Source organism: Ceratotherium simum, chromosome 7 (genome assembly GCF_057802395.1).
Source record: "Ceratotherium simum simum isolate JZ-2026a chromosome 7, ASM5780239v1, whole genome shotgun sequence".
NCBI classification, from domain to species: Eukaryota; Metazoa; Chordata; class Mammalia; order Perissodactyla; family Rhinocerotidae; genus Ceratotherium; species Ceratotherium simum.
The window spans coordinates 55582545-55600924 of NC_141906.1; the positions used below are offsets into that span (position 1 = coordinate 55582545).

Sequence of the window (18380 nt, forward strand, 5' to 3'; positions counted from 1 at the left end):
AAACAGATTAATTCATTGTCTCTATTTATCATTTAATTTTAATGAGATAAAATCAAAGAAAAACAGACTTAATGGAATGAATTCATGATACATATAATGTGAATTATGCCAAAACATTTTCACCATCACACTAATGTTAAAATCTTTTATATGTAATAGTGAATATGTAAACTTAATTGGACCCTTTTTAAATTGCAGTGTCCTCTCACATGGCAGAGCAAGTGGGAAGGCCCAGAAGATCCCTTACAATACCTTAGAGGTCTTGTAGCTCGTGCCCTTGCAATACAGGTAAGACTAAATTATATAGTAATTATATTGTGTGACTGTATGACTTTTGTACTATAGACATGCATATTGAGATAACCTTTTTTGCTAGCAACTAGTGAGAATATTATGATTTTGTACATAAAGCACCATTTATTCATTTCTCCTTCTGTCGTCTATGATTTTATGTAGCACTCTTTAAAAAAAAGATTATCTTTCTGCTTAGTGTGGCTTTTCATAATTTTTGAGAGTTTAGAGAAATATCTACAATTTTATTATAGATAGATCATATGGATAGTAACTGAAATTGACTTATAACTGTGACTAATTTGCTTTAGGGCGTATCCTTCCTATTGGGAGCTGCTTCCACTCTCGGACCACAACCACATTTCACTCGCAGTTTCTTGCTTGCTTAGACTTTCCAGACTTCCTGCTCAGTGTTCTCCCAGTCTGTCACTTTCTTTCCTGATCCTGTCCAATTCAGCCTGGAATCCATGGTGTGTAACTTTTCTCTTTTCAGCATCTTCTCTTATCCTAACTTGCTTTCTCTCATGCTTCATCCTTCCTGAAAACTGTTGAACTTGGATCAGACTCTGTCTATACACAAGCTCCTGAGCTCTGCTGTTGACACTTCAGGTATAAAATCTCCAGTATTGGATGGACCCTGAGCACTGCTCCTGTATTCCACAATGATTGTCTCAAACCTTCACTTCTTTCCTGAAGATTCCATTCTATCACTGCCTCCCCTTTCCCTTAGCAGAACACCTTATTTTTACTTTACAGAGAAAATGCAAGCTGTGAGATATGACCACTTGAAAATTCCTACCCTTCTCTTCCACCCACAAATTTGTCTGAACCCACCCTCTTCATCTTTGTTCTAATATAAAAGAAGTTAACCTTCTGCTGTTTAAGGCACATCCCTAGACCAGTATACTTGATTCCATCTGCTGTCATGTCTTTAGATGCTTCCTGCAGGGGGGTCTTCGCTTGTTGTTCTGTCTTTTCATCTTTTCCTCTCTTTTTACTCTATCCTGCCGGCCTACAAATGGATTCCTTTGAAGGGACCAGGACTCGTCTGAATGTTTATTTGGCTTCTAGTATAACCAATCTCTGGGTTGTAGGATTATTGGAGAAAAAATTACTGGATTTGAAAATGAGGATAAAATTAGCAAGTAGAGAAGAACCAGTCAGGGATTCTGATTTTCTCATCTTTCTATCTACTGTGTATATACCTGGATGTAATTTATCAATAAATGCCAAAAGAGTGAAAGGAAAGAAGGAGGAAGGGAAAAAGGATGGAGAGGGCAGAGAGGAAGGACAAATTAGTCCATCAGTGATCTTAGAAAAATATAGAAATGCTCTGAAGTTCTTGGTATGTTATAAATTATTGTATGGCTGTGATAATTTATCACTTCATATATTTGTCAGTAGTGTTTGCTTTAGATTATTTTTATAAAGGGCAAAAACTTTTTTAATTTGCTGCAAATGGTAGCCTATATTACACTATATGTGTAAGCACACTTAATTACGCTATGTGCATATAATGATAAATATGTTGTTGATACTGAAATTAATATTTAAAATAATTTTACATGAATTATTACAGTTTTTCTGGCATGATTATTCATACTGAGTATATTGAATACTGGTCATCAAAACTGAAAACTTTTCCACTCTGTAATTTTCTTAAAAGCTTTATAGACATTTAGCCTTAATTGTAATAATAAAATACCCTCCTAACCCTCAAGATAGCCTTCAGGCCGGACCACAGCTTGTCTTCTGTCTTTCCAACCAACACATATGCAATATTCATCATTTCTATCACCACTTAGGAAAATGTTTTTTTTTTTTTATTGTTTTGTTTTTCTGCCTTAATTTGTACAAAAATAACCACCTCCCTAAGGTAACCTTTAGTGTTTGGGATTCCCTTTCAATCTATTCAAGGGTCTGCTAGGTCCTTTGTTTTCTTATATGCCTTCTCTATTTCACAGATACATATCCAGAGAAGCTTGTGAAGGTAGAGGAACAATATAGCTACCTAAGTGGGGAAGAAAGGGATAATAACATGGGTGGGCAGGGAGAATTAGAAGTACTAGTTGTAAAGATCTGTGAAAATGGCAGCTTTTGGTTTCATATGAAAGTGTAATGATCAGATTGAATCGAAATAGGTACATGGCAGCTTGAGCCCAGTTTCAGCCATAGTTTAAGATCCCACAGCCTTTCATTTTAGGGCCTAACATATAGGGAAACAGAACAAGCTAACTGAGAGTATCATATACAGTGCCTGTTCATTACACGGGTTTTATACAAATAAGGTGACACTGACTGGGGTCACGGGTGGCATTCATTTATTTATTCATTCAGTCAAAAACATTGTAAGCAGCTACTTTATGCTAGGCTCTGCGTGAAGTACTGGAGATAGAAAGGTTAGTAAATTGCTGTACTTTCTGCCTCACAGAATTTCATTTCTTACATTCATTCACTTAGCAATTAAAAATTCTATCTTGGTGCAAAAACCGTGCTGAAGTTGCTGAATGTGGAATGGTAAACCAAATAGACATACATTGTGTCCCAAGGAGCTATCCTTACAATTTATCAGAAAAGATGGACAAAGAATAAACAACAGCAGTAAGAGCGATAGAGGTAGTATGGAACTATGGGAGCAAATAGCAGGAGTATCTAACCTACAGGGGAACAAGAAAGTGATGCTTAAGCTGAGAACCTAGTAAGAACAGACCAAGTGAGGAGGAGAGGGAAGAATGTGCCAGATAAGAGGAAGGCCAGAATTAGCCTTGTGCTTTCAAGTAACTAAAAGCAAAGCAGAGAGTGCAAGAGGGAGTGGTGTTCAGAGATTAGGCTGGAGGGGCAGCAAGGGCCAAGTCATGAGACTATGTGAAGGAATTATATTTGATCCTAAAGGCAAAAGAGAACCATTGCAAGATATTAAAGAGAGAAATCAGATTATGATTTAGAGAGATCATTTTGCAACATGGAGAGAGTCTTAATCTACTGGGTGGCATAAGGTTTAAGACTCTCCTCTGAGTGTTGGTAATTTAGAGAGAGCCAAATAACCCCTAGGTACCCAAAGAATCTCTGCCAAAGAGAGTCTTGCAGGCAGCCTGGCACTCATTCTCTGGTCTCCACTCTACAAGATATTTTAGAAGAAGGACTTTTTTTTTCTTTTTAATTCCACTATATTTCCAATACCTAGCATACTGTCTGCTGAATAAATGAATGAACAAATAAATGGACTAGAGAGGTTATTTCCTCTTGGGACCCTAGAATTATTTTCCTGGCTTCAAATTTTTCTGCTTTTCTTCAAAAATAACATCTTCTGAGAGTTTCTTTGGTTTCTGACATCCACTCTTTGTTTTCCCTTTGGCCTGCAGAATAGCCGCTGCAGCACGTCTCCCCAGTATATTCTGATTCTTCTGTGTTGATCATTTTAAATTCCAGCATGTGTCTACCCAGTTCTTATGGTGCTGGCATTTGCTTTTGTCCCTTTTGTCTTCATATTCTCCACTTCTCACAGTTGGATCCCTTGACTCTACACCTGCAGTTTTTGTTCCAGCCTAGCTCATGAGTTGGTTCTGTATAAGCTAGGATATATAGACCCTCATCTCCAGCACCCAGTTATGCTTGGATATGCTAAACTGCTCATTTTTCAGGACTGACCTTCTGCTTAGGTTCCTTGTCTTTTGTTTTAAAATTTATAATGACTTCTTGAACTCTACCCAGTTTTTTTTACCTAACTCAAGCCAGTGGCTAGAATACACATATACTACCAAATCCTGCCATTTTTCCTTCTTATGATGAAGTTTTGTTGTTTATATCAACTGTTAGGAGACTTGAAGTCTGGGGAGATCTGAGCAATAAATAGAGTTAGTTATTGTTCTTGTTATTATTAATAAATGTCATTCAGCATGACATATAAACTATCCTCAGAGTTATCAGGAAAGAAAGACAACTAAATAAGCCACAATGATCAAAACAATAAAAGAAGTGCAGTACTATAGGAGTTAAGAGTGATTCTAGCTTGTGGTGCTTATGCTTAGTGCTATCTCCTGTCCCCACTGTCCCCAGATTTGTCCTCCTGCAATGGCCCTAAGTCTGAATTAAGTCTGAATTAAGCCTGAATTAGGCCTATGTTGGGCACTGTGTGTTAGACTGCCAAAATACCCCTTCCACCGGCAGTTGCTAATGTTATGTTGCTCCTTCCAGCCCCTCCCTCCTCTCAACGCTGGGAAGCAGATTTTTCCCTAGTGTTGGTATCAGCCCGTACACATCCCTCAGTCTTGTGTTTTCCCGAGATTCTTTTTAGATGCTGCTTCCTATCTTTTGTTCAGATTAACATTCAGGCACATAGTTTGTCTGTTAAAATGCATATTGTTACCTTAGCCACATAGATTGCTTCTTTAACTTTTTACATTGCATTTAATTCTGTTGCCCACGTCAGGAAGACTGATTCTTCACCAGAAAAAAATCACTGAGCCTGTAGCTCCTACTTCTTCCTCTTTAACCCTGGCTATCTTTAAGGAGTCAGAATGGCATTTCCAGATCTAGAAACGTGTCTCAGTTTACCCTTCTTGGGTTCATCTAAATAGCTCTTCTCACGTCCCTAGCAGTAAAATGTACTAGTTACCTAAATTTGAACTTCAGATCGCGTTCTTTTCTTTCTGTGCACCACTTCAAATGTATATTCAAACTTTTAAAATGATCCAATGAAGGATAGAAAGAGAAAATGAACATTTATAAGAACTGAGCACAAATTGGATGCCAGGCATATATGTGCTTTACATGGAATCTAGGAATATAACATATGAGGTGGATATTATTATTTCCATTTTTAAAGATAGGAAAAATAAAACCCCAAATTCAAGAATAGTTAAATAGTTTACAAAACTTATATGGTAAATGAGAGAACTCACACCAAAGTGCCCCTTCTATAATAACATGCCAGAGTTTTTGATCATACCGTAACCTATTAGCAACATTTTAGAAAGATGGTCACTTCCTTCCCCTTGAAATCTTTTTGTAAGTTGGTCTCCAGATCACCACAAACTTCTGTTTTCTTCTTGTCTGTCTACTTTGCTGGCTTTTCTTCTCCCTCATCTCTAATGTTGGATTCCCTAGAGCATAGTCCTCTGACCTTTTCTATCTATACTCTGCCCGTAGTGATCTCATGACTTTGAATCCCATCTAAACTTTGATTATTCTCGGTTTAAGCTCCAGCCCAGTCCTCTCTCCTAACTCGAGTGCATACTCAGTATTTTACTTGGATGTTTAATAAACATCTCAAACGTAACATATTCAAAACTGAACTTCTGACCTTTACCAAAAAACTTGTGCTACCCGTAATCATTCCTATAAAAGTAAATGACAACTCCATCCTTCTTGTGGCAGAGGCCCAGTTTGGAATCCTTGTTAACTCCTCTCCTCTCATACTCTGCGTTCTACCAGAAAGATTACCTTGCTTCTGTGTTCAAAATATATTCAGAGACGCCTCTCACCACTTTCACTGCTAGAACCTTGATTGAAGTTATTATTAATGCAGCTGCCACCTAGCTAGTCTTGCTTCCACCCTTGTCCCCTTTCTAGTTGGTTCTCAACCCAGCAATCTAAATGTTCTGGTGAAAGCATAAGTCAGATTATATTATTCGTCTCTTGTAAATATCCCCATGATATTTCTGATCCCATCCAGAGTAACAAAATCCTTACAACAGCCTGCAAGCTGAGATGAGGCCCATTACCTCTCTGATTTCCTCTCCTACTTTTTGCTCGCTCATTTACTCTGTTCCAGCCATACTGGTCTCCTTGCTATTCAGTAAACAACCTGGCGCACTCCCTCTCAAGAACTATATTCTTGCTGTTTCCTCTGCCTGGAGTGCTCTCCCCCAGATATCTGCAAGTAAGTTTCTTTTTCTCCTTCAGGTCTTTACTCCAACAACACCTTCTCCCCAGAGGGCCTCCCTGACCATCCTATTTCAAATTGCAACCCTGTCGCTTCCTTGATGCTTTTTATCTTCTTTCCCTTCTTTATTTTTCTCCATAGCCTATATCTCCACCTAGTATTCTATGTATTTTACTTACTTATTTGTTTTATTTATTTATTTTCTGTGTATTCGTCCACCAAAATGGAAGCTTCCTAAGGGCTGAGACTTTTGTCTGGTGACTGCTCTATTCAAGCATGTAGAACAATGGCTCACACAAGTAGGTTTTTCAATGAATATCTGTTGAATAAATGAATGAGTCAGTCAATCTTAGGGTTATTCTTAAACAAACTGACCTAAATCTCTTTCATGTTTCCCAATCATTGTGATTTAGCCTCCTGAGATGTATTCTGTAGTATCCATGATATGTTTCTGAGATTTTAGCTTCTATCTAAGTCTACCCAATAAACATAGTTTAGCTTTATACTCTACTCCACAATCTAACATTTGAAGACTTGTTTTATTTTCTCTTAAGATCCTATACTTCAGGGGCCAGCCCAGTGGCGCAAGCGGTTAAGTGTGCATGCTCTGCTGCAGCGGCCCGGGGTTCACCGGTTCGGATCCCGGGCGCGCACCGATGCACTGCTTGTCGAGCCATGCTGTGGCGGCGTCCCATATAAAGTAGAGGAAGATGGGAACGGATGTTAGCTAAGGGCCAATCTTCCTCAGCAAAAAAAGAGGAGGGTTGGCATCAGATGTTAGCTCAGGGCTGGTCTTGCTCACCAAAAAAAAAAAAAAAAGATCCTGTACTTTAAAGGTAATCTTACTGGGGCCGGCCCTGTGACCTAGTGGTTAAATTTGGTGTGCTCTGCTTTGTCGGCCCAGGTTCGCAGGTTCAGATGCCAGGCACAGACCTACACCACTTGTCAGCCATGCTGTGGTGGCGACCCACATACAAAGTAGAGGAAGATTGGCACAGATGTTAGGTCAGGGCTAATCTTCCTCAAGCAAAAAAAAAGAGAGAGAGAGGGAAAGATTGGCAACAGATGCTAGCTCAGAGTGAATCTTCCTCAGCAACAAAAGTAGGTAATCTTATTGAAATTGCATTGTTTATTTTTCATTCATTTTCAGAGGTGTCTTACTGTATTTTGGAAGGTTCTGCAGTACTTTGCATGAAAAAGGAAACCTTATTTTCCTAACTCTTTCTTTCCTTCAGTTTCCTATTTAGTAACTCTTATAGTCTTTAGTACGGTGTTTTACACATAGTAGGTACTCAATAAAATTGTTCATAGATTTATATAAGCAAAATTCAAAAAGTAGTCTGTATGTGGTTTAAAACCTCCAGCACCCCTATTTTTATATACTACATTCAGCTAGAAGAGTTGCCTTATGGATGTTTTTTATTCATATATATTCATTAATTTATTTGTTCATTCAGTGAATATCTATTGAGCTTTTATTGTGTGCCAGCCGCTATTCTAAGTGCTGAAAATATACAGTAGTGAAGAAAACATGAAGTTCTTGCCAACAGGAATCTCTACATTTAGTGAAAGAGAGCGATAATAAACAAATAAATATGTTCATATTAGAATTGCACAGAAAAATGCATCTTGGCAAAATTCTGAGATTTAAGATTAATATACAGCCAAACTTTCAACTAGATTATCACCATCATAGAATGAACTTAGGGTATATATTTCAAATTTTACTCAGTAAAATATAGCTATTACTATCACAGTAGTATTACCAAATTTTTAGAGTCAAATTTTGTACAAGGACAGTAGTTTCTCAACACTGTCAGCTGATAAATTCTGCCTATGGTCAACTGTCTTGCACGTTTGGAATACTAAACAGTAGTCATAGTCTATGATGATCTGCAGTTTTATAGAAGCAATTCTATAAACCATGTTATTTGTACTGCTTGCAGAAGATAAATCTTGGTTCTAGAAATGTGACAATATAGTGACATAATTGGCTTTCAGGGTAACAAAATCTTCCCTGAATTTTTATCTGCATGTCAGCTTTCATCACATGCATGCCAATTTCAGCAGCTTCCTAGAGTAGCATAATAAGAGGATCTTTACAGCAGAAAACATGCAGAGAATACTTAAACTCTTAGGACGTTTGGTTTCTTGAAGAATCAGCAGGTTCCAGCAAACAAACTACTTTCCCTGCAAGTAACCAGTGATTGTTAATATCTGCTACGTTGGTGCCTTTATTTTCAAAATAGTGTTTCAAGGCTTTCCTTGCTTCTTGCAGCCATGTTTACCATTTAAAGCCTTCTTTTACATCTTGTTTGAACATAGTTATACTATATAACAAGACAATTGCAAAATGTCTTTTAAGTCATGTAGGTTTATCTTTGGCTAAAGAAGAACGATAAAAGTGGTTGACAGTTTTTCTGCTATAGTCAATAAGTCTGTCCTATCAAATACTGTCATTATTTCTGAAAACACAATGGAAGGTTGTGAACAAAACATTTTGTACTTTTGATTCCTAAATCAGTCATAGCCTTCACCACATTTGTTCCATTGTCAATGATAATTGCATGCTGACTTTCCATTCTGCAATATATCTTCTGTTGAGTTCACTTCGTTGTTAGCTGTTTGCAACTGGAAAACACTTCACGAACAAGGAAAGCAGTGATTGGTTTTCTTGGTAATTTACATGTTATTACACTTTAAAAGCCCTTTGGGATATATAAGCTTATCTAATTGTCTATTGCATATAATATTGAAGTAGACTGTTTAATGATACTACAAATAATATTAACTTGTTTGTATATAGTAAAAATAGTTTAGGAAAATATATTTCAGTAATTTGGTTTCTAGGAAGAACCTTGAACATAAGATTCACAGCTTAAACAAATCTCAAAACTTGTTGTGCTTCATGTCCTGCAAATGATTGGTAATCTGTATCAATGATTTTGTCAAGCATTTTTTAACCCTCATGGATTCAAAACTTCAACAAAATAAGTATTCTTTTTAATATCTATTGGTTTGAAATTTTGTAAGTGAGAAAATAAATATTTGATGTATGTAAAATTTTTTTTTTTTTTTTTGCTTTTCTTCATTTTTTAATTTTTACTTCTGGATGGAAGATGACATATATTGGATATTTTTGTAAGTGACATTAGAGGTTATTATATATTAGAGGTTATAGATAATATATTATATATTACAGGTTATTTTATAGGTATTATTGTTATTTCATCCTCACAAGATAGGTAGTATTCCCAACTAGGACTTCCCCGTGAAGGACTCATGGTTAAATAGAACTAAATAACCTACAATTAAATTTTGTTCTTAAAAGTAATCTTATTTAGGGGCCGGCCCTGTGGCCTAGGGGTTAAATTAGCTCGCTCCACTTCGGCTGTCTGGGGTTCGCAGGTTTGGATCGTGGGTGCAGACCTACACATTGCTCATTAAGCCATTCTGTGGTGGCATCTCATATACAAAATAGAGGAAGATGGGCACAGATGTTAGCTCAGTGACAGTCTTCCTCAAGCAAAAAGAGGAAGATTGGCAACAGATGTTAGCTCAGAGCCAATCTTCCTCTCCAAAAAAATAAATGAATGAATGAATGAATGAAAGATAGAGTATATTGTGTTTCTAAACAGATAAGACCACATCTGTTAAGTTAATAAAGTTACACAAGCTAATAAAAATCCTTTCATGCAAGAGAGCTTGGGGCTAAAGTTTCCCTCAGATCCTTTGTACAGGTTGAGCTTTTTTTTTTTTTAGTCACCTATACAATATGAGGGATCATTAACAGAACCCGATTAGATAGTGATTCAGATTTTAAAAATTAGACCAGTTGACTTTAATTTATAGAATTAGAAGAAGTAAGCCTTCTAGTATCTGTCATTCTCTTACCAAATCCATATTAGAAGTTAGTTTGTAAAAGGCGAAAGATTTATACGATTTGAAGAGAAACCAGAGTATACCTGAAATTTTTACAATGTTATAAACCAATGTTACTGCAATAAACAAAAAATTAAAAAAAAAAAAAAAAAAAAAATCTAGCAAAAATTAACACAAGTATGTTATTTTAAAAATATCTTTCCAAACTCACATATAAAATTTCATTAACGTTTGTTGATTCTGTAACAATATTCATCTCAAATCAATGGCTGGCTTCATTCTTAATAGTATCCAATTAAAATCAGGTGGAAAAAAAAAAAAAAAAAAAAAGTTAGTTTGTCCCTGAATCTGTATTCATTACCCAACCATCTGGCCACACTTTGTTCTTCTTAAAACGTTTATTGTAGCTAAGTTTTTTTAAGCAATGAGAAACGTGTAACATGCTTTCAGTTTCATAAGCACCTAGATTTACTACTAATGTTTTGTTTCTTTTGGGTATCTCATTAATTTGGGAAAGGGTTTTTGGTTTTTCCTTCTCTTTTTTGTTAATTCAAGATCTGTGGTGGGGTTGTTTTTTTTTTGGTGAGGAAGATTGGCCCTGAGCTAACATCTGTGCCCATCTTCCTCTATTTTGTATATGGGTCGCTGCCGCCATGGCTTGATGAGCAGTGCGTCAGTCCGCACCCAGGATTCGAACCTGCAAACCCCAAGTTGCTGAAGCTGAGCGTGTGAACTTAACCACTACGCCACTGGACAGGCCTTTTTTTGACATTTTTGACAAATATTTTCCCAGATATTTTTGACAATCCAGATAATAACCAGTAAGGTGGGACCCAAAGTGGTAGGAATTTTTTTTTTATTTGTAATCGTCTGATAAATATTGAGAGAATAAACCTGAATCTTTTAAGATACCAGAGGCAGTTATAAAGAATGCCTAACAAATAACAAATCACTTATAGAGTTTGAAAATCTTTCAGAAATGTTCTTTTCCACCCCCATGGAGGCAGATTCTATGCTCACTATGCCATGGGTTAAAACAGGAAGAAAACATTAGCTTTGTGTAGAAAAATTAGAATATTAAGTTTAAAGAAATACTAAGCAAAAAGGGGAACCTACTATATTATCTAGAGTGCTTTCCACTGGAATGAATATGGGTATGTTCATGTTATATTTATGTTTTTCCACAATACCAATAAGCAGTTTCAAGTTCTGTTCATAAATTAGTATGTGGAGAAATTTCCTATTAATACTGTTTCTAAAAAGATGTCTTACAGGAAAATATCATCTTTTCCCTGTGGCTCCAGATCTGCGGCTAATCCTGGCATTGACATTCTACAAGATGGTTAGCATCTCATAGGAAGTTTAGAAAGAATAAAGGTTAAATTACCGTAAAAACAAGGTCTCATTTCCAAATATGATTTCTGTGCCGTAGGAAGGGAAATGAAAATGATGAAGAGATCTTATCTATCCTGCAAGGAAACTGTATCCACAATGGGAGAGGGTAGGGCAAAGATGTTTCTTATGGTCTAGGCAGCTTTCAGCATATCTCTAGATCTGATGGAGATGAGAATGACCAGGAACATCAGCATTTCTTTATAAGGATATAATGTTGAAGCCCCTCTCAAAAGCCAGCACTTAGCTCTTTCTTCCAGAGTTGCTTGGTTGAGATAAATTGCCTAGAAGCATGAAAATGGGGAAATGAAAATTTAGGTTTCTTGAACTATTTACTTTGAAAAACCCTCAGAAAGCAACACAATGAAGTCCTTGCTTTAAGAAAATTTTAGCCAATTCCATGGAAAAAAAAAAAATACAGCTGTTGACTAACTTGACCAGAGGTTCTTTTTTTCATGCTTAATTCCTACTAATAGCATATAAAGCTCTAGATATAAGGTAAATTATATAAAAAATTAGTTGCGTTTAAGTGGTAGTATTAGGGAAGACATCTTTGATATGGTGGTATTTGAACAGAAACCTGAAGAAGGTGAGGGAATTGCCCTGCAAATATATATCTGCTAGAAGAGAGTTTAACAGCAAATACCCTGAGGCAGAAGAGTGTTTGAGAAAGGGAGGCCAGTTTAACTGAAGGAAAGTAAACAAGGGAAAGGTGGTCAGAGAAGTCAAAGATTCCAATGATTTGGTTGGGAAAGGGAGGTTGGAATTGGGGCAAGGACAGATAATGAAGGCCTGTATGCTATATTGTAAGGACATTGGCTTCTAGTGTGAGTGAGATACATGTGATAATGATATGTAATTTTGTATTACTGATATGATAAATATTATTATTATTATAAAAACCATAATTTTATTCATTGAATTCTGTTGTGCTCAGCCTAAAGCCTAAAATTTTCCTCTATAAGATACGGCAATTTATAAGCTTATTTTTTTCACTAAATGATATTAAAATAAATCTTTAAATAGTATTTTTACAAATTGATATATAGTTTCAAAGTTACCACTAAAAGGCAAAAATTGTCAGATTGAATAAAATGAAATCCAGCTGTGATGGGTATCAGGCATCAGGGCATTGCACTTTAAGTATAAAGACACAAGTAGGTTAGAAGCAAAATGATTCAAAAAGACATACCATGATAAAACTAGTCAAAAGAAAGCTTGTGTAGCTATATTAATATCAGGCAAAACAAGTTTCAAAGCAAAGAATGTAACAAGGAATAATGAAGGTTATCTTATAATGATAAAGTGATCAAGTCATTAAAAGAACATAAAACTAAACTTGTACACATCTAATAACAGAGTGTCAAAATACATGAAACAAAAACTGTTAGAACTTTGAGGAGAAATAAATCCACATTTCAAGTTGGAGATTTCAAAACACTTCTCAGAATAAGTAGATAGAAAATCAGTAAAGATATAGAAGACTTGAGCAACATTATTAACTAATTGATATTTATAGAATGTTACATCTAACAACTGCAGAATACATTCTTTTCAAGTACACACGGAATTTTACCAAAATAGATCCATAGACAGATCGAAGTAGTCTTGAATAATGTAAAAGGGTTTAAACCACACAAAGTATGCTCTCTGACCACAATAGAATTAAGTTAGGAATGAATAACAAAAAGATTTGTAGAAAAACTTCAAATATTTGGAAATTAAATACCTACTTTTAAATAACTCATGGATCAAAGAAGATATCAAAAAAAATAGAAATTAAATTAGCTGAATAAAAATCAAACCACAGAACATTAAAATTAGTAGATACTGTGAAGAATTAAAGTCAATGTAAACGGTTAGCAGAACATTAATGGGTAAAATCTTAACTACAGTTTTGGCAGGCAAGGTACCCTTATTAATGGAGTATGTGAGGCAAGAAATTATTTAAAGATCATATGCATAGAGAGAATGATTAGAGCTGCAGGAAACTGATCCAGCTCAATCTTCTTCTCTTGAACTCCAATTTTACATCTCCATCTCAAAAGTCTACTCAAAGATGACTTGAAATTGAGACTCAAAAGACTAATTTGGAAGAGATTACTTAATTTATTTTCTCTCCCATGCTTGTGTAATATAACTAGTAAACCTAATGCACAAGATTTTAATAATTAATGATGACATAAACCCAGGTTTGAGTTTAGGAAAAATTTAGACTGAAGGAATGGCAAATGTTTAGTAGTATACCCACCGTTTCTTGAAGTTAGTACGACAAACTCTAGGAAGAAATGCGTACTTGTTTCTAATTATTAATTCTGAGGTTTTAATTCCAATACAATTCCTGGTAATTTACCTTGTTGATGAGCTGCAGTTTTTTACCATCTATTCATCCAATGAATTGAGAAATTTGTTATACCCAGGATTATTAACACGCTAATAACTTTTAATGTTTTGTTTACTGCAATTAAAACAATGACTGGAGGTACTTATTTTTATTCTGGACAAATTAGATTTTAATTCTGGATGAATTTATTCTCAGATCCTTAAGCCTCTAAGTTTATACTAAATAATTTTGAAGAAAAGATGAAGGAATAAAAAAATGAAACATTGAGAAAAATGATGCCTGAATTACTTATTTGCCTTAAACGCTTTTTCCAGGGAACACAGTACATTAAAACAAAATAAAATGGCATCAGTTTATTAATGCATTTCGTTTTATACTAAATAATTGTTAAATCATGTGAATGAAAGCAGTCATTAATAGACTATAGGCCAGACCCAGCTGAAATATTATGATATATTTCTTCAGTATTTTTTCTATGTATTCAAATAATGTTTTTACATAATTAGGTTCATACTATGTATACGTTTTTACATTCTGATAAATACATTAGGTCATGAACATTTTCCAATGTCATTAATATTCTTCAAATACCAATTTTTATTGCTAAGTGATTTTTTATTGTATTGATGTACTGTAATTTAGTTGGCTTATTTCTATTATTAGCTAATTTCTATTATGATTATGCTTCTCATTTCTTATTATTATAAATAATTTTAAATGAGCAAGCCATATGTAATAGTCTCTTGATTATTTCTTTAATTTACATTTCAATAAAAGGAATAACTGAGTAAAGTCACTTGAATGTTTTTAAAGCTTTGACATGTTTCATCAAATTGCTTTATAGAAATATTGTACCAGTATCTACTCCTACCAAAATTTTGTCCGTGTTACACACTTAGCAACATTTGAGCATTATCATTTCTCACTCTGCTATTCTGATGAGCTAAAAACATATCTTAGGTTTTAAATTTACATAACTATTAAGGATGATCCTATCTTTCATGTTTCAATAAGCATGTAAACAATCTACCATTGTGTTAACATTATTAACCCATTTTAATATTTGTAGAAAATGTTTTTCCAAATTTAGCTTTAATGCCTTTTACTTTTATTTATGATATTTTTGCATATACAAAATTTTTTATAATCTAACCTATTTCCTTTTTTCTCTTTAAAAAAGTCTACTGTTGTATAATCAGATACATAATCTTTTATTTCTAGTTTTTAAAGTGATTTTCTTTTCTTCCCCCATTAATCCATGGAATAACGTTCTGTTTTGAATGCTAAGTAACATAATTTTAGGCTGGAATGTGAATTAAAGATTGAACTTTTTTATTCCAAACAGTTAACTATTTTCCCCCAGCACCATTTATTGAATATTTTTTCCATTCCCCAGTGATCTGTGATGCCATCTTTATAATATATTAAATTTTTACTTTTTTGCTTCATTATGACCAGGGATTGAGGTTCAGCTTCTTCGTTGTAAATGTGTGTGAACACTTGAAAGGAAATGTTTTTTCTCTGTGGGATATAACTGATACAATCGGATTTACTCCAATCATTTGATTAAATTATTTGTTTTTATGCTTTTAGGCCCTTTGGGTTTTTCAAAAGGTTGCTTATTATATGCATTTAATTTTGTTACAATAATCATTTAGATTTAATTCTATATTTAACTGATGTCATTGCTTATAACCAATAGCTTTAGCTTCTGACTTCTACGTCGTTAAAAATCTTAGTTTTGACTATATATAAAACAATTGGAGAACATTTTTGAGTAATGTTTAAAAGAAAAAAGATACAGAGGTGTGGTGTATTTATTTTCTGAACTCTAGCCTATATAAAATGATACTCAGTTGCATTCACAAATGAATGGGCGGTTAGCTAGATATAAAATTCTTGAAGTAACAACCTTTTCCTTCATAAGTCTATATTTATTGGTCCATATACGAGTAGTTGTCTCATGAAACATTATTCGTTTTTATATAGTTTTCCACTTAACACCTTTTATCACAGTTATTTATGCATGTTTCATCTCCCCTGAGTGAGTAAATGAATGCCATTTGAATTCATACATTCTGCTTCATCACTAGCATTTTTTAAATAAAATATTGCAATATTTTAAAACTGTCCCATATCACCTGGGAAAAATCATTTTATTATGTTATAGTAAGAGAACTATACTAGATGATCTCTATGGTTCATTCCACTTTAGAAGTTTTACTGCCTATGATTGTGTGTGTGTGTGTGGTGTGTGTATAGTATTCAAGAAATTGCCCAACTCATTAAGTTGTTCAATTCTATTAGCTATTTATTTACTTATCTCCATAGTTACATTTATTATATAGCATTTGAAGAATTATTGCTATATAGTCTTACAATCATAGGAGAGGCATAGGTCTTATGTTCACTCTCAAACCTAATCCTTTAAAAAGAGCATGGCCCATAACAAGGAGTGGAGTGAAGAAGAAACATTTTCTGAAAAATATTTGCCAGCTAATATCCCTACACCTTTGTTGAAAGGCCAATCCATATATACATATTACTGCTTATTAAAGATTATGCTATTTAAGTCTTTATTTCCATTTGTATAAATTAGTATAAATGTAGGTTTTTTTAAAGACTTTTTTTTAAGAGCAGTTTTAAATTTACGACATAATTTAGAGGAAGATACAGAGATTTCCCATATATCCCCTGCTGCAACACATGCATAGCCTCCCCCATTATCAACATCACTCACCAGAATAGCACATTTTTTACTAAGGATGAGTCTGCGTTGACAGATCGTAATCACCCAATGTCCGTAGTTTACCTTAGGGTTCACTCATGATGTTTTACATTCTATGGGTTTGGACAAATGTATAGTGACATATATCCATCATTACAATAACACACAGAGTATTTTCACTGCCCTAGGAATCCTCTGTGTTCTGCCTGTTCATCTCTCTCTTCTCCCCGACCCCTGGCAACCACTGATCTTTTTATTGTCTCCTTAGTTTTGCCTTTTCCAGTTATATTGTTGGAATCATACAGTATGTAGCCATTTCAGATTGGCTTCTTTCACTTAGTAATATGCATTTAAGGTTTTTCCATGTCTTTTTTCTGGATGTTCCACAGTTAATTATCCATTCACCTACTGAAGGATATCTTGGTTGCTTTGGCAATTATGAATAAAGCTGCTATAAACATCCAATATGTGCAGGTTTAAATGTAGTTTTTATTTATTTTTTTATTTTTTTATTTTTGTTGTTGTTTTTTTTGACAGAAGTAGTCTTTTGTTATTGTGATAAAATATACATAACATAAAATTTATCATTTTAACCTTTTGTTAAGCTCACAGTTCAGTGGAATTAAGTATTTTCACATTGTTGTGCAACCATCCCCACCATCAATCCCCAGAAATTTTTCATCTTCCTAAACTGAAACCCTGTACCCATTAAACAATAACCCCTCATTCACCCTTTCCCCTTGGTCCTGGGAACCATCTTTCTACTTTTTGTCTCTATGAATTTGATTACTCTAGGTAGCTCATAAAAGTGGAATCATACAATATTTTTCCTTTTGCATCTGGCTTATTTCACTTAGCATAATGTCTTCAAGGTTCATCGACCTTGTGGCATGTGTCAGAATTTCATTAATTTTTAGGGCTGAATAAAATTCTATCATATGTGTATATCATGTTTTGTTTATCCGTTCATCCCTTGATGGACGTTTGGCTTATTTCCACCTTTTGGCTATTGTGAATAATGCTGCTATTAGCAAGGATGTACAAATATCTGTTTACATCTCTGCTTTTACTTTTTTGGGGTGTATAACCAGAAGTGAAATTTCTGGATCATATGGTAATTCTAAACTAAGATTTTTGAGGAACCACCTTTAAATGTAGTTTTTAAAAATAAAAAAAGTGCTTGTTTGATTCTTCTCTATAAAGTTTGCTGTTCAAAGACATTATAAACATTAAAAGAATCTTTGTTATTTAAACTTTATCAAATATACCTTTGCTTTTGTCTATCTTTAAGCTTAATAGACTAACAAGTTATTTTTTTCCTATGGACTAATAAAAGCATTTTTACTAAAGAAGCTTTTCCTCCTTGACTAATTATATTAATTCAAACATTAATGAAGTAAAAATCAGATTATCAGCTACATATTAATTTTTAATTAATTTGAACATATGTACATCCTGCACATCCATTCCTGGCAACAACTCTTTTGGAGTTTTTGAATTCAAAATTAATTTTAAGGGATTAATGAAATGGTATAATTTGAAATGTTTATATAGTAAATATAGAGTTAAAAAAACAGTTGTTTTAAAATAACAGGAATAATACTTCTCTACAATAAAAAAGGGTCATGCAAGCATATTTGTTGACTATGTTTAGGTAATGAAAATAGAAGACAGATAATATAATAAAAGTATTTGATAGCGAGTAAACAACATTTGCTATGCATGATTTTAAATTATTTAATTGAAATACTTTATGAAGTGTTATTATTATAAAGGATAATATCCAAGAAAATAATTATACTTTGTTAAAGAGATCTCTTTTTAAAGTCTTTTCTACTTTTGAAATCAACATATTATCA

General features: G+C 34.1%; 1 protein-coding gene across 2 annotated transcripts in view; it reads left to right on the forward strand.

The window, feature by feature from the left end:
• The window catches only part of DYNC2H1 (dynein cytoplasmic 2 heavy chain 1), a 293258-nt gene that overhangs the window by 250072 nt on the left and 24806 nt on the right, over positions 1–18380 (forward strand). For both annotated transcript variants that reach the window (XM_087433636.1, XM_004427391.3), the window contains exon 85: positions 199–288. In XM_087433636.1, coding sequence (XP_087289762.1) covers positions 199–288 — 90 coding nt within the window. The remainder of the gene's footprint in view (positions 1–198; positions 289–18380) is intronic.